The sequence below is a fragment of the Sinocyclocheilus grahami genome, unplaced genomic scaffold, assembly GCF_001515645.1.
Source record: "Sinocyclocheilus grahami isolate Dianchi unplaced genomic scaffold, SAMN03320097.WGS_v1.1 scaffold119.1, whole genome shotgun sequence".
NCBI classification, from domain to species: domain Eukaryota; kingdom Metazoa; phylum Chordata; class Actinopteri; order Cypriniformes; family Cyprinidae; genus Sinocyclocheilus; species Sinocyclocheilus grahami.
This window is the reverse complement of record NW_015505298.1, coordinates 1,083,006-1,103,740: the sequence shown is the minus strand read 5'-3', so window position 1 is coordinate 1,103,740 and position 20,735 is coordinate 1,083,006. Positions and strand designations below refer to the sequence as shown.

General features: G+C 35.9%; 1 protein-coding gene across 2 annotated transcripts; it reads right to left on the bottom strand.

The window, feature by feature from the left end:
* Window positions 1–1,849: 1,849 nt before the first annotated feature.
* LOC107589722 (nesprin-2) lies at window positions 1,850–20,348 on the bottom strand. 2 transcript variants are annotated; one of them, XM_016278229.1, is made up of 13 exons: window positions 20,325–20,348; window positions 14,477–14,757; window positions 14,236–14,386; window positions 13,136–13,318; window positions 11,893–12,030; window positions 10,706–10,900; window positions 8,951–9,161; window positions 7,922–8,013; window positions 6,677–6,728; window positions 6,094–6,257; window positions 3,787–3,930; window positions 3,410–3,474; window positions 1,850–2,093 (listed from the first exon to the last, which is right to left on the bottom strand). In XM_016278229.1, the coding sequence occupies exons 2-13, from the start codon at window positions 14,734–14,736 to the stop codon at window positions 1,880–1,882; spliced, it is 1,869 nt and encodes a 622-aa protein (XP_016133715.1). In that variant the 5' UTR covers window positions 14,737–14,757; window positions 20,325–20,348; the 3' UTR covers window positions 1,850–1,879. The 2 variants fall into 2 exon arrangements, with proteins under 2 accessions (XP_016133715.1, XP_016133716.1); XM_016278230.1 differs by having other exon boundaries at window positions 3,787–3,927.
* Window positions 20,349–20,735: the final 387 nt, after the last annotated feature.

Sequence of the window (20,735 nt, the reverse complement as noted above, 5' to 3'; positions counted from 1 at the left end):
AATGGGTGAATGGGTGCAATATAACAAAGAGTGAAAAATTTAAGGGGGTCTGAATACTTTCCGTACCCACTGTATATATATATATATATATATATATAGTGCTCCCTCTAAAATATTTGTGTATTTTACTACTATTTACTTTTAACACATTTAATACATTATAATTTTAGTCTTATATATAAATATAAGTATGTGATATGGTGTTACTAACATTATTAAAAGCAGTGGAATGCAAATTGCTAGGTCTTCATCCACATTTCAGCTGAATGGTGCACAAACAAACTGCTCTTTCTGGTCTCAAGCGTGGCAATTCCCCTGACATAATATTAATTCTAAGTAACCATCGCAAAACAGTTAGTGATGCTGCCTGATGCTCAGAGTCAGATTGTCCCAACTCACATTTTTGGCATTTTCTGATACACATCTGCCCTGTCAACTTGTAATGCCACATTTAAAGGACAGCAACTGCAAGAGTGAGTTAGAAGCCAAAATAATGCATTCACATGCATTTTTTTTTAAAGTCACATTTGGTTCAACATCACGCAAGTTATGCAGCCCAGATAAATTCATATGCATGTTTTATTATAAAAACCATCTCCTCTGCATTTTTTCATAGCAACTATTACCTCATGATCCTTTTCCGCCCAATCCAAATGCTCTTAATATCACCAATTATTGTAACAGCAGCACTGACCTTCAGCACCTTGGCAGAGTTCAGAAAAGTGTATTTCCTCTAAATGTTTTATTGCCACAGAAATCCTCCCTGTTTTTTCATGTCCTCAGGTGGATACCAGAATTTATTTGCTTTCGGTTTATAGGCTCTAGGCTTGCAGAGGTATATGGTTCAATTTGAGGCTAAGTTTTTGCCAAGTATATAAATTCATCATCATACAAAGGCATGCTTGCTTACCCATGCACACAACACTTCATTTTCTGCAGTGTTGACTATAGTTCAACTCCCAAGAGCTACGAATTGATCAAGATGAGGTTGAAAAGCCATCTGTAGACATTTCCAGCAAAGATCATTTGTGTGCTAATTGAATTTGAAACATTCTTTCATAATCTTTTTGAGCGTTCGTCTCTGGCAGGACACAAAAACCTCTTTCAGCATGTCCAGCAAGCCAGATACACAGAGAAAGACACTGACCCCCCCAATGAGAATCACATGGCGTATCACTCCACACACATTCCAATGTCACCATCCACAGCCAGCCACTAGTTTTCACTCATCTCTTTTATTTTACAAGTCATAAAAAGTGGATAACAGTGCAAAACCGTTCCTTGAGGAGCACAAGGATTTGCTTTAAAGCTCACTTGTGTGTCTTCTTCATTGGACTGATGCAACCTATTAAATACAGTGCAGAATGCCCTTTCTTTAAAAAAAGTTACAGTGATTACGATATACAATACAGTGGTTCTTCATCAAATATTGCATATTGTGACGCAGTATGAAATGTTCATGTGTTCTCTCTCTCAGTCCAAAATTATTTTTATCTCTACAAAATTTAGCAATATTTTTTAAGCAAACAAACAAAATCTTAAAGCCTGCACACACACACACCTTTCATTCATAAACAATCTGCTTTTTAATTGAACAAACCTATAAATAATTGGTTGGCCAAAAAATCCTTAATCTGTCAGTCAAAAATGTAAGTAAACATGCTCAACAAGGCAGTTTTAAATAGAGATGCTTCCAGAGCTGTCAACTCATTTCAGTTTTATACGATTCACTCTGATATTGTGAGAAAGTTGGTGTCAGAGTAGAATTAAGTGCACTTGTTATATTAGGTGACACATGCTTTCATAGAAATGTTACGAGAAACCTTGAAAACAATTCCATGTGTGCTTACTAAACTGTTTGCCGTTACTTCTTGCTTCCTCAGGTAGGAGGGGGTCCTTTGTAACATAGGCCCAGGTGAAATGAGCGTGTCAGGGTATTGGATCGATGGCACGAGGTATCGTGGAGCAAGATGAGAGGCCAGATCACCACAGCAAGCAGGAGGGCAAATAGGAGAACAAGCAGTGGTGCCGAGGCCTTTCTTACATTGAAAAACCTCAGTGGCCCCAAAAGGTCCTTCGGTCCACACAGGTCACTGGAAACAGAAATACATCATGATAAAAGGCCTTTTTTCTGAAGTAACAGATTGCTTACAGGTCTCTTCTATAGTAGTAGTTGGCAAAAGCCTGCAGAGTTTAGCTCCATCCTGACCTAAAGCACTTGCCTAGAAGTTTCTAGTAATCCAGAAGGCCTTGATTAGCTGGTTAAGGTGTGTTTAATTAGGATCGGAGCTAAACTCTGCAGGATAGTGGCAGGATTGGACATCCTTGGCATAAATCAAATTTAATTTGCACAATTTAAGTTTGGTATGCATTGGTGAGGTAAAACTGCTTTTAAACATTTCTACGAGCCAAGGCTGACCTTAAAGAAACTGTGCTGTGAACAGTATTCACTCATAGTAATGTGAAAATAACTTGAAGCTAGATTTAAAGTCAAAACTAATATCTGTGTCCTTGCTTCACGTTTAAGTCCATTTAAATTGATTTCTGGGACAAAATTGGCCTCACGGGTCAGGGAAGCATATGACTTCACTTTGTCAAATGATTCTCATTGCATTTTTGCAGTCCAATAGACCTTAAATGTGCCTTCTTTGGACACTGCCCAAATCAAGTGTAAGAATCTTGCGTATATCATTAGCATGTTGTACAAAACAACACTGAACCCCATTAACTTTCATTGTATAGAGAGAAAAAAAACTTTTTTTGTTTCAAAATATGTGTTCTACTGAAGAAATAAATGTCATACAGGTTTGAAAAGACATGAGAATGACCAAATTATGTGAATTTTTATTTTTGAATTATCCCTTTAGATTTATACACTGCATTTTTGTAATATGTCAAGCTACAATACAGACAAAATACTACAGTTCAAAAGTTTGGGGTTAAGATTTTTCAGTGTCTTTTAAATTGAATAAATTTTAAAATCGAATTTATTTCTGTGATGCAAAGCTGAATTTTTCAGCATCGTTACTTCAGTCTTCAGTGTCACATGATCCTTCAGAAATCATTCTAATATGCTGATTTGCTGCTCAAAAAACATTTCATCTTATTATCAATGATAAAAACAGTTGTGCTGCTTAGTATTTTTTATTATTATTTGATGAATAGAAAGTTCAAAAGAACTGTCACATCCGATCAATTTAATGCACCATTGTTGAATAAAGTTAATTATTAAAAAAAAAAAAAAAAAACTTTTGAACTACTACATTTCTAATGACTGTTTTTCCAGTACAGAAAAAAAAAAATTAGTCGGTGCAATTTAGCACAAGAAAATACACAATGCCTACCATAATAAATCAACAAGCTTATTTATCAAATTCAATTAAGTCTGCATAGGAAAACACTTTCTCACCAACTCGACTTTGCACGGGTGTTGTCCTCCAAAGAGTCAGGGAAGCAAAGTCTCTTCTGCTGCCTCTAGTGACAGAGAGGGACAAGATGATAATAGCTTGAGATCAACAAAGCCCTGCAGGGATTCTATTGTTTACCACATCTTTGGCACCGGCGCACATTACAAGTGCAATTATGTGTGGGGTGTGTTGAGAGGTGTAAAGCACATCATAAAAATCATGCAAGGCAACACATTTGCTACACATTAACAGGTCTGGCTTTAATTTGCAAACCCCAGGTGATCAGAAAAGCAGTTATGGTGTTTGTAACACAAATGAAGCGACCGTGTGAGGGTGTTTGTGCAGAAGGGGCGTACGTGTCTGTGCGAGCAAGATATACCTGTGGGTCTTCGTGACATTGGTAAGAGTGATACTGGAGGTCATATGACGGGGATGGGCGGGGGGTGGAGCACGTGTGCGGAGCTCGCTGTGGGTGGGGGCGTCTCTGGGGGAGCACATCCTCTTGATACTCAACTCCCTCCTCCTTTCCGGATGGCAGAGATAAAAAAAAGTGGAGCGCAGCTATAAAGATTCACAGAAGCAACAAACACTTTCGATTGCCAAAGAGTGGACAGCAGAGTTCTCACTACGTGTGACAGCTTTGCTATGCTACAAAAGGCGCTTGTAAATCGAAAGAGACGGGCTCCATTAACTAATAAGGTTCAAGGCGGCTCTGTCTTTTTGTGCTCTCCGTTTTGCTCTCATTCTTTGAGTCCTTTAATGGGACCAACAGATTCACTGCCTCGTCCACCTTTTCGTGTGACACATTACACAGACGCTCTTGGCCCTTTCGCAGTGCCAGTTCCTCACTATGTTTGTGCCCACAATTACGGCAGCCATTATAGAGCCTGTTAGAGCGGCGGGTCTTTTTCCCATCCCTGTAAAGCTGCCAATTAGCCATGAGCGCTGAGAAATTACAAGAGGCTTTTTGAAATGGAAATGGTCTCTCTCTCTTTCATCGAGGTTTTTCCAAGGCTTCGGCAGGCAAATCGGCCTCTGCATCAGTGCAGAGGATTCACTTTCCCAGAAACCAACATCGCACCTCCTGTCTCAGAAAGAAGCACTGAGCCTTTTAAGTCAAGATGCTACAGATTCATTTGAGATGGATTAATTAGCACGGCTGAGTAATATGTGATTCATATTCCTTGTAAATATTTATTTTTATGATGTCTCTAAAATAAGCTTTTACCCTAAGAAATATTGATAAATATGATGGATTTATGAATATAGATATGAACAGCACACTGAGGCCGTAAACAGGTCTTGAGCAAGTCAATGTGACAACTATTAATGGCAGAAAAGCAGCATGATGACCATAACAGAGCAGAGATTTGCAGTCTAGTCTGAATGAGATTTGACAATTTCTTCATGCACAACTGCACCGAGCATCCATTCTGCATTTATGACTGCATGATGAAGCAGAAATCAAATCCAGAACAAAATCAGCAAGTTAAGACGACGACTGTAGATGCAGTGCAGTGTAGAAGAAAATACAGTGAGGTCCCAAAAGCCCACTAGTGAATTTGTGATTTAACACCATTTATTTGATCATTTCTACCCATTTAAAATTATATTATCAGCATAAGCTTATTTCCAGGTTATAAATTAAAGCAGTGTATTTTGCAGTCGCAGTCTTTCATAATTCGCTGGAAGATAATTCATATAGGAATATTTAAATATTAAACATCAATAGCTAAAACTCAAGTCACATGAAATGTATAAAATCATTTTCCATCTTGACATTTAGTGAGACTGTTCCATTGATGAAAAGTTCAATGATTTTCTATAATTATTTATAATTAATGGCTATATAAATGGCGTCTAAATCTATTTGAATGTCTAATGATTTTATGAGCTGTAATTCATTATAAACACACAGGCAGCAGCAGCTGGCCATTTATTGCCTCTAAGTAAGTGACACTGATGTTCCTCTGGTATTAACACAGTGACTTTGAATCCAAAAATTCAATAATATTGACATCAAGCTAATGTCAAAAGCAATCTACAAGAGCCATTAAACCATTTTTGACAGACAGTGTAATGAGTAGCATCACTCATGGAGCGGTTTAAACATTTATATACACTACCATTCAAAAGACTTTAATGTTTTTTAAATACTTTTTTTTATGCTCACCAAGGCTGCATTTACTTGATAAAAATACAGTAAAAATGCTTAGATGACATTTTAAAATATATTAAAACTGAAAATATGTTCTTGTGATGACATCATGACTCTAGTCTTCAGTGTCACATGATCCTTCAGAAATCATTCTAATATGCTGATTTGCTGCTCAGAAAACATTTGTTATTATCAGTGCTGAATACAGTTGTGCTACTTAACATTTTTGTGGAAACAGTAAAACTTTTTTCTATATAGAATAGAGAGTTCAAAAGAACAGTATTTATTTGAAATGTTAGTTTTATTTGTAGAAAACCTTATTATAAAAGACTTCACAGCCACTTTTGATCAGTTTAATGCATTGATCAAATAAAAATATGACCGAAAAAAAAAAAATTCTTTCAAGCAAACAAAAAATCTTACTGACCCCAATATTTTGAATGGTAGTGTATAAAATATAATAATATAAAAACTGGGTTGTAGGAAAAACATTCAAACTGTGTGATTACACCAAGCAAATAAATATACCTGTGGATCATGCTTCGTCTGGACAGCTTTAGAACAAAGTTGATGCGCCTGGCCCAGCCAAGCGCTGATGCGCTCAGGGTCGAAGGTCACAGGCTCAGGAGACCTAGTTTCAGGTGTGGAAGTCTTAAATGGTCCGGCGTCCTGAGGCTCGCCAGCTCTGATGTCTGTATCCACAACACATACATGCAAAAACAGATATTATGCAAAGTCTCTTAGCATAAACAAATCAGGACTATGCTGTGAAAAAAATTCCTGAGGTTGAATGCGGATTAGAAAAAGATGTATACCATAAAACAAATTGTCTTATTCCTGGATTTAAGTGCCAGATATAATATTTGAAAACTCGTTGCTGCTTTGAATGGGCTAAAATCACAATAGAGAGGCTGAAAAGTTGAGATATTTGCCCATCATGAACCTCATAATCGAGGTTTTGGTGGCTCTTGGCTATTTTTCAAGGATATTAGAAAACAAGCCAAATTGAGAGCAGCTCTTCCATGATTATCGAGTGATTAAGCTGTGAGAGGGACACTGCCCTCAGTGGATGGCACCAGTCACACGGACCAATCAGGAGCCACGGCTTTACCTGGCACTGGCGTCTGGGGTGGGGCCGCATACTCCAAGCTCTTCTTGATGCCCTGAAAAACACAGCAACTACGTTTAGCATTCACCTACATTACAGAAATACACACATGCATGCTCATTTATAGCATCAAGGTTTGCTTCTATAAAGTACATTACTTTCAAAATAAATGCATCTGAATGTAATGTAGGAATATTAATCTTTGAGATCCCACGGACCCCCAAATATGATCATCCTTGTGCAAGGGACCTCATCCTGAAATTTAAAAAGGCAGCTATTTATTTTCATGCATATCAAAATCATGCAATTTAAAAAACAAACAAATAAATAAATGTAACGTATATTATAAATATTTAAATTATTATTTGGAAAATATTTAATTTATATTGTGCTACATTTACGTCTACTTACTATAGTACTGTTTTATATTTAAATTTCCTTATTTAATGTATTTAAGTGTTTTTTTTTACAGTTTTACTCAAACATTTTTAGTGGTTTTTCCACTGATTTGTATAGACGTCTAAAGACTCAATTTATATACATAAATATATTTTATAATGTTATAATAACATTTACAATATTTATAACATTTATAATATTCATTTGATGAATTGTATTATTTTATTGGAAAATATTTAACATTGTTACATAATTTTTTTTCTTCTACTCACCATATTTTTTTTTCTTTTTCATTTTTCTTCTACTCACTATAATACTATTACAGTAATGTTAGATTTTGTTTATTTCCATTTATTTATTTGAATCATGTATTTATTTTGTTTAATCTTATTTTTATTTTTTACAGTTTTACACATTTTTCCAAGGACCCCATAGAATTCCCTTGTGCACCCCTGGGGGTCCTGGACCCCAGTTTGAAAACCCCTGCTTTAATGCACTTTAATAATGGTTAATAATTGAATAGTGGTTAATTTGTGTCAAATCTGAGGCCAGCTGTGTTCAATACAGAAAAAAACACCCCAACTAACACAAACCTGTAACCGTCTATTTGCATATTACAGCACACGTGTGCTTACGTCTATGCACACATACAAAAACAGAGACCACATTGTGATCTTTTCAGTTGGAAGCCCAAAAAAAATGCCATGCAATCCCCTCATTTGCATTTTGATGCTGTATGGAAAATGTACACAAATACACTATACTACATACTTATATAATGGACTGTGGTTTCTTGGTCCATAATGTAAATAAGGACAAGATGAAGTATGAGCTGTCAGATGGACTTACTGGCTGCTTTACTCTGACAGCAGCATTGTCTGGTTGCGAGTCCACAGGACTCATGTAGACTCTCCTCCTCAGAGAATATTTGGCTGGTTCACCTGTGCAAAGCACACATGAAAGGATGAAAGAAAACGTTAATGCTCCTGATGGGTAAAAGTTACAGTTTCTGTGTTTTAGAGACCTGCTAGAAATGTATAGCAATCACAAAGAATAAAGGGATAAGAAATGCCTAAAACTCATCAGTCCTCATTTGGGGTCATGATTATTACATAATCACCTGATTGTAATTCACACGTGAAGCATAAATGCCTCTGCAGCACCTGCAGTGGTTCACACCACATGCACACGAAAGCATAAACAAGGTGTTAATATGCATAGTGCAAAATGTTCCAGTTTCACTTTATTTTAATATTCACTTGAAATGTTGTGTGGAAAGTGATGAATTCAGGACAGAAATATATTACTAATATTCATAGCATCAGAAATAACAGATAACAACAATGCATAAACAGCAAACAACAAAAATTAATCAATATTACTACAAATCAAACATTTACATTGTCTAGGTTTCCAAAAAATTATGTGGACCTCTTAAAAAAAACAAATTGTAAAAAAAAGTTGGTAATTGAAATTAAACTGAAATAAAATAGAAATAGTAAACGGAAAACAAGGCAATATTTCAAATTCTAATTTTTTTTAAACAAAGTACTGTAACTAAAACTGAAAAAATATATTAAAGGCTATATAGGAATACAAATAAATAAATGACAAAACTGCAAAAGGACAAACTCAAACGAAATTTTAAATGAAAACAAAACTAAAAGCCAACTCAGAATATTAATAAATAGTATATAAATAATACTGCTATACATTTCAATTAATGATTTTGAGTTTAATGTTAAAAACAACTTCAAGGTTTGTGTCTCAAGCTTACACAGTAAATCACTGAATCACAATTATTCGCAAGTCAATTAATCACCAACTAAAATTTCATGATCTTGTAGGAACCATTGGATTGTATTAGGCAACCCCTACCTGCAGCTGCACTGAAGGAGGACGAGTCTGTGTCATCATGGGAGATTGAACCACCAATGTCCACTGAAGGGTCCCACTCCAGAACCAGGTGATCTTGACTGGACTGAGGAAGACAGGCCTGAGACTGAGGTGCCATGCACTCATCCTCCAGCATACTCTCAGACGGACAGCCAGAGTCAGGAGCACACAGAGCCCAGTCCTCTTCAAAAACCTGCCATAGCACAAGAAACATAAATTAAACACCTTAAAACATTAGAATTCTCAGAACTGCAATTCAGTTTAAAGGCACTAAATAAGGAGGAATGAGGATAAAAAAAATGTTTTGTGTTTTTTTAAAGAAGTTTCTTATGCTCACCAAAAACAGGAATGTGAAATATTACTACAACTTAAAACAACTGCTGCTTTTTATCTGAATAAATTTAACTTCTTCCTGTGATGGCAAAGCAGAATTTTCAGCAGCCATTACTCCAGTCTCCAACTCAAGAAGCATTTCTTATTATTATTAATGTTGAAAACAGCTCTCTCGCTTCATATTTTTGTGGGAACTGTGATGCATTCTTTTCAGGATTATTTGATTGATAGCAAGGTATGAATAAAAGTAATAATAAAATTTAAAAAAAAAACATACACACACATATATATATATATACTATATATATATATATATATATATATATAAAATATATGAAAATATATATTATATATGAAAATATATATTTTATATACGGTACTTCATATGAAACCTTGAAGAGTCCCTTCTCTCCCTGATATTCCCCTGATGACTTTTTTTCTTTGATAATTTAATTTGTGCCATCTCAAGTTCACTTGCTCAGAGCAGGCCTGTTGCATACACACATACCAACCCCAAACGTTTGAATATGTATATTAAACATTAAATCATCTTACATCTATAACACAATTATCTAATGTAATTTCTTCATTTTTAAGTGTGACAAAAAACATTATGGAAATTCTGAGAACATACTGCTCCGGAGTGTGGGGGGAAAAAATTGCTACACAGACATTGTGTGCTTTTTCTGAGCTATGGAAAATATGCTGTGGTAATTCATTATGATGTCTGGTGTGGGACTCTATACACGTCCTATATCTGACAACAGCATAAAGAACATAAGCATGCTACATTTTTAGCATATCTTTACGTGATCCACTTGGACCTAAAGAGACAAAGGCTCACACAAGGATCTTGTTCAAATGGACAGTACATGTATTGTGCAGTGGCTGCTTGGCTACAAGACAACTATTCAGGCTATTCAGGGGTTGTATTCATGACTTTTCTGCCAGAACATATGAAGTTGGATGCTTGAGTAGCTTTCCCTTGGGATAATTTTCCGAAAAATGCAACAGGCCTGCTCTGAGCAAGTGAACTTGAGATGACACAAAATAAATTATCAAATAAAAAAAAAGCTATCAGGGGAGAGAAGGGACTCTTCAAGGTTTCATAGTCAATTGTGCATATGGTGTGTGCTAATACTGATCTATGGAGGATTGACCATAAACACTGACTATAAGTAACAGTGCTATTGTAGAAATACAATCAGCCAGCCAGCCGTTTGGTTAGCCAATATTCTGGGTGGCAAATGAGTTTAAATGATTATACACACCTTGATTTTATTCAAATATAATGGTGCAGTTGAATTAGCAGTGAGTTCGGAAGAGACTATGAGAAATCTTTCAGGCTTTAAATTTTCTTCACACTTGGAATGAACTAATTAATGCACATGCATGGATGTATACCAGTCTCATGCTGAGCAGGCGCGTATGTAGACGGCCCAGGCCCTGAAAGACACGGGTACAGTGGAGCAGGAGTTCCTGCAACTGGTTCTCGATGACCTGGGCATCACCCGGCTCGCTTCTTTGGATCAGCTCTTCTCCATGCTGAAGCAAATCGTTTAGTCGACCTGCACTCTCTCCAACTGCCTCTTGAAACCCCTGAGAGACAAATATACATAAAAACAATTAGCAACCATATACGATATACATAATTCCTTGATATTACTTTTAAAGGTCAAGGCGATTTAATTCCATTCCTAAAGGCCACAACCTGGAGTGTTTAGTTCCAACCCTAATTGAACACATCAGAACCACCTAACAAAGGTCTTCAGAACTACTTGATTATTACTGGCAAGTGTGTTTTTCATTAGGGTTAGAACCATTAAAGTTCTGAGTTCAAACTTAGGACCATTAAAACGTCACAATGTAAAAGCTAATATAAGACATGTATTATGTATAACATTAAATAAATAAATGCAAAGGTATTCAAATATTATTATTATTATAAACTATTATAATCTGTTAATTATAATAAATATTAATTTGACATTCAAAAAATAATTTAATTTTTTATTATTGTATTACAAGTTGTTAGAGTAAAATATAAATTAAAATAATGTATTTAACAAACTATATATTTTTTAACTTAATACATTAACAAATAATTTAATATATTGTTATAATATTTTCTCATTAATAATTAACAATAACATTTAATTTCATTCTCGATTAATTGATCTCTATCTTTAATTGTTCATTTTAATTTATCATTATTACTTTTTGTATTTTAATTTGTTATAGTAAAATATTAATTTAATTAATTAAATTGTTAATTGTATGCATGTATCTATGCATTTATGTAAAAAGTAAAATGTCTGGCCGCATATTAACAATGGATCCAATACAAACAAACTTTAATAGTCCTAAAAGTAGGCTTTATTTTCTTCATGCTAAATATATGAATTTTCTTTTGCGTTAATTGTGACCTGGACATGTTTACATAAGGCTAACCCAACTTGGCTTTTCTGGGATTTGTACCTGCACCTGTTAAAGAACTGCACTTGTAACCAATAAAGCACAGATGGCAAAAAACAAACAAACAAATAAAAAAACACATGGACAAATCTGACGATCCTTGTTTCCTGAGGTACCTGAAGCTGGTGCATCTTCGAGCAGGTGTCTTTGCCTGAGAAATGCTCCACTTCAGTCAGCCTGAGGTCCATATCAGCCAGCCACACTGCCATCTCTTCCCTCTGTCTCTCAAAATCCTCCCGCTGGCAGATGAAATGCTGTTGCGCGCACACACACACACACACACAGCATGATTCTGTCTGAACGTCCACACCCTGATGCTGTTTTTAGCATAGACGCAGACTGACAGGGAGACACATCAAAATTACAACAAGGATGTCAATGTGGCAGACAGGGAGCGGGAACAGCATAAACAAAACAGACACAGAAGCCCATGGTAAGGGGGGCATAAGCAGTGCATTCGAGCACAGACCAACAGTGCGCAGGGGTCACTGCGGCTGGAAGGACAGAATTATGTAAGATGAAGGCAGGCAGAGCAGAAGGCTGTATGGATAAAGAGTTAATGGGATTAAAATGAAGGCAGGAAAGGGGCAAGAGAGAAAGTAGCAACAAAAACATCGTTCAAAAATGTAAAAAAAAAAAAAAGGATGTTTTGAGAACCTAAAGCATTTTTACACTTAAAATAAATAAATAAACGTAAATATACAGTACTGTGTTTTTTTTTTTAAGGTAATGACTGAAAAGTAGTTTGACCAATAGTGTGCAGGCACTGTACATAATCAACCAATCATAGCGTATGTATGAGAAGTTGGGATCTACAGAGAATGTTCAAAGCAATGCAAATACACGCAAAACTCTGGCATTTTATGCAATTTAGAAATCCCGTCCATGTATGGTGAAGGAGGTTAAAAAAAGTAAAACTAAAATGTTAAAGAAGTTTAAATGCACAAAAATACCATGTATATGAAACATTTTCCAAAACTGCAAAAATCAAAAGGCATTAACTGAAACAAGTTATGGTACAAATTTGAGGTTGATACCTCAAAAAAAAAAAAAAAAAGATTTTTTTTGGGTGCAGGACCAAACGTTTCCAATATATGAAATTCACTTCCCATTCATTTCCTATGCGGTCATTTTTTACTATTCTGACTATTTTTTCAGGACTATTTAACCATTTTAAGATAATGTCCATCATTTTGTGTGTGTGTGTGTTCAAATAGCAAGTGTCAAAACCTTTACCAAGTATAGTATCATTCCAATGAAGTAAAAAATAAAAAATAAAAAAATAATACATTACAAATTTCCCACCGGCACAAGAGGGTTAAAAGATGATACCTTTGAGCAGTTTGAGGGTCTTTATACCTTCAACCTGCGGCACACTGTCTCCACAGTGTTGCTGAGCTGATCCCAGCGCTGTCCGCAGTCCTTCGTCATTTCTACGAGCCGCGTGCCCATAGCACCTCTGAACAAGCCGACCAGAGTTTGACAGAGTTTGGTCAGTCCGTCCAGCTGGGTTAAACGTATCCTGGCCTCAGCACGCAGGTTCTAGAAGGAGATACAAAAATAGACAGTGAGATCATACGATTAAGAGGTAACTCCCTCCAAACTAAAAAAAAATACATCCCACCGGTTCTCTGATTAGCTAAAGCAGGTTATTTTAAGAAAATAGTGTGAGGGGTTAAGACGGAGGGAGGCGCAATGGTGCTTAGGAGGAGAGCCAAGGAGTTTGACGACCATTTGGTGTCATTTATCTTCACTGGCAAGGGTCCCGGGCTTCTAGACACCGAGTAAATGCACTGTCTGCGCATTTGTAAGTGTGTTTGTGTCGTTGATTACACTTTCATTGTAGAAAGCTTCAAAACACTGGCTGGCATCCACTCGGCAACAGACACCTGTAATGACTAATTGGAGATGGTCTTGCTCTCATTTTATACAGTAACACAACTGCCAGAGTTTGGAGGTCATTTGTCTTTTGGCAACTCCGTTTTAGAGTTAGCATCATCAGATTTAAACTAGAACATGGTCAGACTTGTGGCTTCAGCTCTACTGTGTTTTTCGGCCTCAACATGGCTAGTGTCATTTTTTTGTAAAGGCATTAAATTGCTGATAACTTCAGCTTTTCTAATGATTTTTTACTTTAATTCTGACAATTGTGGTCAACAACCATCTAAAAGTCTTCTTTCAAAAAGAGACCACAAATATTTTTGGGGTTTGCATTCAGAACGGTTAAAACAATTATTAAAAATACACAATTAATACATCCAAATCACTTGAATACTTTAATATTTTTCAAACCATTTTACAAATAAAATGAGTATATCTATAACAACTTGGCATGCATTTTTAAAAATGTTAGACTTTTAAGTATTTTTTTTCTTTTCTTCATTATGGACAATATTACCGGTATATGTCATAAATTAAACATCTAAATCGCATTGAAGTTAGACCAAACGTCTCATTACCTCATACTTTTGTAGCTCCTCTTTTGCTGTAACATACAGCACATGGCTGGAATTCGGGGAAGCTGCTATTTTCTCAGCTGATCGAAGCCAGTCATCTAAACAGGAGAGTTCTTTCTTGAATTCATACCACAGCATCCACCTCCTCTCCAGCCTGATGGACCAATGAGAAACAATTAGGTAGAACAATCTGTAAAGATCAGTTATACAGACAGGACGCCAATACTCATGGACGGCTACTCACTTGACGCAGCCCTCGAGAGAGAAGGAAGCATCTTGGCTCAAGTCTCCAATGGATGACCACTCATCAGAAAGCTCATTCAAATCATCATGCAGTTGAGAGCTTCTCGTGGGAAAGCAGGTCTCAGAGGACTGTAGGTAGAGACCACTTTGAGGGTTCATATCGACACATGTTTGCTTCTCTTCTCGGTCTTCATCACTTCCTCTGGGGCCTACTCTGGTGTTTCCATAGTAACTGGCTTTGAGTGACGTCTCTTCTAACATCCTGGCACCACCAAGTGCCACCTGTTTACAAGAACACAAAGCGAGGCCAGTTCATTAGGCTCAAACACAACATGATGCGCAGACATATTGTGACCCTGTTGTCAAAACTGAGCTCTTTTCAGTAATAGTCTTCCTTATTGGGAGGCAAATGCATTGTGGGATGTTTTCTTTTCAATGCATTAAAAATAATTAATGTTATATATGGTAGTTGACATTAAATACTTTTGGGAAGCATCTAAAACTATTGCTATTTTGCATGCAGCTTCTATGCATGCAGCTTCTATGAGAAGACATTGATTGAGAAATTAAAAAAAAAACTAAATTTGTACTTTACAAATACATTTGTCAGTTTTAAAACTAGACTAGTAAAGTGAAAAAGTTAAATTAGTGGTGACCAGTTAAACGGATTTAAGATATACATTTTAAAATGAATAAAATCTTGAAAAAAAAAAAACACTAAGGGAAAAAAAAAAAAAAAAAAAAATCAAACAAATGATTTGAAATAAATGAATAAATAAGATAAATTTGTAAATTACTAAACTGCATAAATGTAAATAATCAAATAAATATATTCATTAAAAATCATTTAAAAAAAATACAATTATTGATAAATAAAATAAAAATTGTGAATACACATTTCATAAACACATTCATAAATAAAATCAATTAATCATAAATCAATCATAAATTAATAAAAATCATAAATGAGACCATAAAACTGACTCAACACAAGGTGTTAGGCTTAGGCCTATACAATCCATAGTTGACCAATGCAAATGAAGTCATGTGCCAATTTCCTTGAGAGTTTTCACTGTTGCATAGTTTTGTCCTTAAATCCTCTCATCACAAAAGAATTTCATAATTAATTTACAGTGCATAGAAACCCATAACTGCAGTATTTGGTTAGAAAAGCTATGGTTTCTCTGCATGACAAACACATTAAAACTTTCAGACACCTCAGTCATGAAGAAAAGGCGGTGCTCTGGGGTATAACTTCAGACATCAAAAACCATAAATCAGTTTTATGCCCATTACCCAAAGGAGTTACGACGCTGCCGCCCCAGCCCAGGCAGAAAAAAGCCAAATAGATTTTCCTCACTCTGATACCTGCATAATGTGGCTGACAGAGCAAGGTCGGCTATGCCAGGCCATGGCTGCTGTCAATCAAGACTGATGGTCCCAAAAAGTGCCTTACGCTGACCTCACAACTAAAAACACTTTTTAGAAAACATTCAAGAAGAGCTTAAAAGCCTGCTTGAGTCTTGAAAGCGGCCCACGTTTGTATTTATGAATGGACTTGCTTTTGAAAAAAAATTACTTGGGGGAGAATGGTTCTTTCAAAACTTTAAGCCCGACCAGCTTATAACTCAAAATATATGTGCATTATTCACCCGCAACATTGCCGCCCACCACGGCCGCAGGTACATGCTGTCTTCAGGCTCAGCCGAAATGACGGTCATTTCTCAGGGTTCGCTGTGATTTTGCCCCAGTGGAGGGCATTAAGGCACTGGACTGAGTCTCAAAGCAGTCAGGTTGAAAATCGAAGTCACCGTTATTGCTTTTCTCAACCTGCAGAGAATGTTGCTCTCGCCTGAGGGGTAATGGAGTGCAAACACGACTGCAATCCATACGCTGTTCCTAACCTTTTCAGAAGTGAACAAACTTATAGCAGGCTGCAGGCCATTTCCCATCTCATTGGCGAGCTTGTGTCTTGAAGAACAGGTATGTACGTGTGACACCCAAAAGGCGTGCAGTGACACAATGACTGGAAATGGGACGTTAAGAATCTGATTTCACCCTGATTTTCATCCTGTAGGCCTACAGTACTTCCCAGCCCAGATTAAGTTACATATCAATGTTTCAACACAAAAACCAAACCATGGAGATGGTCATTCAAGCCCAACACGTGGTATAGGCGTGCAAGAAGTTGTCACTGGTGTAACCGGAACATAAATGTGACTATTTCGGTATCTAATTCAGTCAGCTTGACTATGTTAATCATATACATATAATCCTGGAGGAAAGTCATAGATAAGCATCATGGTAAATTATTATAGAAAGCAGGATCAGAAAACAGCATGAGATTACATTATTAATGCAGAAAAACAACGTCAAATAAAATCATACAATTATTGAATAATTACATTAATAAAATACTATATAATCATTAAATATATAAACTCATAAATACCATAGATTAATAAATGTAAAAAATAAAACAAACAATCATAAATAAAAATCAATAAAAAAATAAAAGGAAATGACTATAAATAAATAAACAAAAAGGGTCAAGACAAATTAAATACATTCATTAATAATAATTTTTTTTAAATCAGTCAAATAAAATCATAAATAAAATACAATATCATTATACATAAAATAAACTAATAACTAAATATATAAACCATAATTTAAAATGTTTCGTAAATACATTCATAAATATTAAAAACGCAAGTGAAACTAAATTAAAATATAAAAAAACTAATAAATACATAAAATACAATAGAATAATAAAAAGTATTCTATACAATAACTAAACTACAAATAAATTAATAAAATGCATACATACATACATGCATAAATAATAAGTTCTCACAGGTGTGAAAGTAACAAAAATGTGCCCATTTTGGTACCAAGTCCGGTCACAGATAGCTTGTAGTAATTCTACAAGAAAGCCATGGACAAGGATCATAGTAAATTAATATAGACAGCAGCATCAGAAAGCAGGATGAGACACACAAGGATGTAAATGACAGGCCGGATTACAGATGCTTAGTCATCCTATTCAGCTAGTGTCGATGGTTTGGCTAGAAACCGACGAGGCAGGTGCATCTGGGGACCTTTCCATAACACAGCCCGCATTTGAATGAGCTAGAGCTGAATAAACACGCAAACTGCTGTCTGTGAGAGTGACGGGGGACAAAAAAGCCCTTCCATTTAGGCGAAAGGTGACGTGGGATGAGTCTGCATGTGGAAGCAAATGAAAAGTAATGATGCATTCAGTACATCAATGAAGCTTGAATCACTCTCGGGCTTCTTATTCAGGTTTTATAGACCATTTTTCCAGCTCACATGACTCCTCAGTACAGGCACAAAACACCCTCACAGAAAATGAACGTCGCTCTTGGGAGAACATCGTTTTTCTTTCTTAATGGCGAATAAAGCGGCGCTTGTCTCCTTGGCGCTGAATAAACCTCACGGCAAACGGAGGTAATGTTACTCTTTTGGTGGCCAATGACAATTACTTTGCTCTGTTTATGATAAGCCGGGGAAAGGTCACAACACTCTAAAAGCTTAGACTGTTGTTGTTTTCATCCGAAGCAGTAAACAGCCAATCTCTTGCCAAGCTCAGGGCTCGTATTGAATCTCATCCCACACGCCGCCAAGCAAAAAGTATAACCGACAATTTCAGCCCACATTCTATTGATTAATTTGAGGTGGAGGACAAAAATGAGTTTAACAGCGTGTCTAATGACTCTAATCAATCACATTGCTGAAAAAAACATCACTGAAAAGCTCTATAGTAAATACTAATTAAACTCATGAACCTATATTTGAGACATAAATCGCTACAATAACAAACTGGGAACTAAGACCACAAAATAGTAAGGAAATAAAGGATAAAGCTGTTCAGTATAATTTATATCAGTAGTTATAAACTGGTGGGTGGTGAGAAATAAATAAAAGCTAAACACAAATAAAATGCAACTACCTAACCATACATTTAGGGATAGATAGGACTGCTCAATTCTTATGTAAAAAAAAAAGTCCTATATCTTTTGTTGTTGACCAAGGCCTAGTTTTTGGTGTAAATTCAGTCACATGGCGATATGAAAAATACTAATACGAATAATTTGGCCCAGTATTTGATCCATGTGTTAGGATGGTAAAAAAAATTTATTAATAAACTATTAATAAGAATTTATAATACCAACAACACAAATAAATACACTGAAAATAATAATAAAAAACTAATATACACAATAATAAAGAAATGAATAAAACATCTACATAAAATAACAATAATAATAAATGAAACATACTTCTACTTTGATAATAATTAAAATTAATGCATAAAACATATCTATATAAAATCACTAACCATTAATATGAATGAAACATATATACTGTTACGGTAGATACATCAACAACAACAAAAAAAAAGAATAAAACATCTGTATAAAAATGACATATATATATATATAATACATTTTTTAACTTTAATACTAATAATAGTAATAACAATAAAATGAATAAACAACTATATAAAAAATATAAAATATTTTCTATATAAATGTAACAAGAACAACAACGCAACTGCAAAATGCATGTTAATAATGTAGCATATTTGGCTTATGTAGCTCATGGTAAAATATTGTTTTCTTTTTTTTATTTTAAGTTTTAAAGACTTATGTACAATAAACAAATGTAGAATCGTGATGCCACTTACTGTCCAACATAAAACCTTGGTCCTCAAGCAAAACCAGTGGAGAACCAGTGGTTTATATGATTAACACCACAAACTTGGACAATTTTAACACGGTTTGCTCAGTGTGAGTCACAAAACTATGACAAGCTAAAATAGTTCTGTTTGATCGAGCCAACCTGTTCGGCAAATGTATTTTTAACCGAAAACGTGTGAACACACTCCCGGTGAGGTGACAGCTAGTGTTCCACCCACTCCCGTCTGGGCTGTCCCATGGAGGCGGCCTGAGGCACATCTGTGTTTCCGGTGATGGGTGCTCATGAAGACGGAGGAGATAAGGACCCTGGTGCTCCACACCCCCTGATCCCAAACCCTCAGCTCTCCCTCCCTGTCCTTACAAAGAGTGCACTCATTGTCACTTTGGTGCCACAGGCCCAAATCGCAAACAAACAGGCCTTTCTCAGCACCCGGATAGGGAGAAGAGGCCAGTGCCAGGACACCTGATCTGATCCACTACACACACACACACACACACACACACACACAAAGCAAGAGATGAACCAGGCCCCCCTCCTCTCCTTGGGCCCCTCGAGACCAAGCTGTGCAGAAGGGCAAAAGAGCAGCGTTACAGCAAACTCGCTCTGGGTCCTGTGAATTACAGTTCATTACATCTAATTTGCCATTAAACAGAAAATGTGTCTCAATTTAAGTCTGACCATGGCCTTAATACTCCTAATAGGAGCTGAATGCTCTCAGAGAAATTGTCAGTATGTGATTCAAGTAGCTAGATCAGCCTTCAAATCCAATCCAGGCTTCTTCTAATCCCATTTACAGCACTCGCAATCTGGTGAGAATCCTCAAACCGCATCCTCTTGGAATTGCCTTCATTTCCCATGCTTAAAACGACACCGTTCCAAAAACAACAGATGACAAAGAAGAGCTGCTGCTTTGTGACAATATCAAAGGTATAACGAGCACGTCATCCATTAATTGCAGCATATAGCTAAAGGCAAGTCACTCTTGTTAAGAAGATGAATTTTGCTTCTCCACATGAACACGTCATAGCTGGAGATGGAAATAATTGTTCTCTCAGCTGTGATTCCCCAGCTAGCAGACGCCTGACAGGTGTTGTGCTCAGGGAGAATAACGCAGACTCATTCACCTGAAGACTGAGGATTCATTCAAGGACAAACAGCAAGTTTTACACAGCAGAATGTCTGTTTGACATCACTGTTGCAGCCTGAAGCAAGGCCATTCTGTCAGGAGAAAGATAAAGACAGAATGGATCTCACTAATCGATTCAACGGGAACAGAAAAAATAAAAAGAAAGAACAACAATGAACAAAAACAATTTACTTAAAGACACAAACACTTACTGTGTGTGTGTTTGTGTCTAAGTAAATTGTTTTTAATAGTTCATAATTTTTTTATAAATATTAACATATGCATAATTAATATTTAATTATAAATAATATAATATATAATTTTTTATTTTTATAGTTTATATATTGCAATTTTATCATTTATAATATATATATATACACACATACACACACAATATACTATGATTTAT

What these genes read in the sequence shown, in the direction of transcription:
- LOC107589722 (XM_016278229.1), bottom strand. Translation starts at nt 14,736, where the DNA reads ATGTTAGAAGAGACGTCACTCAAAGCCAGTTACTATGGAAACACCAGA. An exon ending in CTGTCAGAGTAAAGCAGCCA is followed by an intron (nt 6,729 to 7,921) that starts GTAAGTCCATCT and finishes TGTGTTTTTCAG; the next exon opens with GGCATCAAGAAGAGCTTGGA. An exon ending in ACCCGTGCAAAGTCGAGTTG is followed by an intron (nt 2,094 to 3,409) that starts GTGAGAAAGTGT and finishes TTCTGTTTCCAG; the next exon opens with TGACCTGTGTGGACCGAAGG.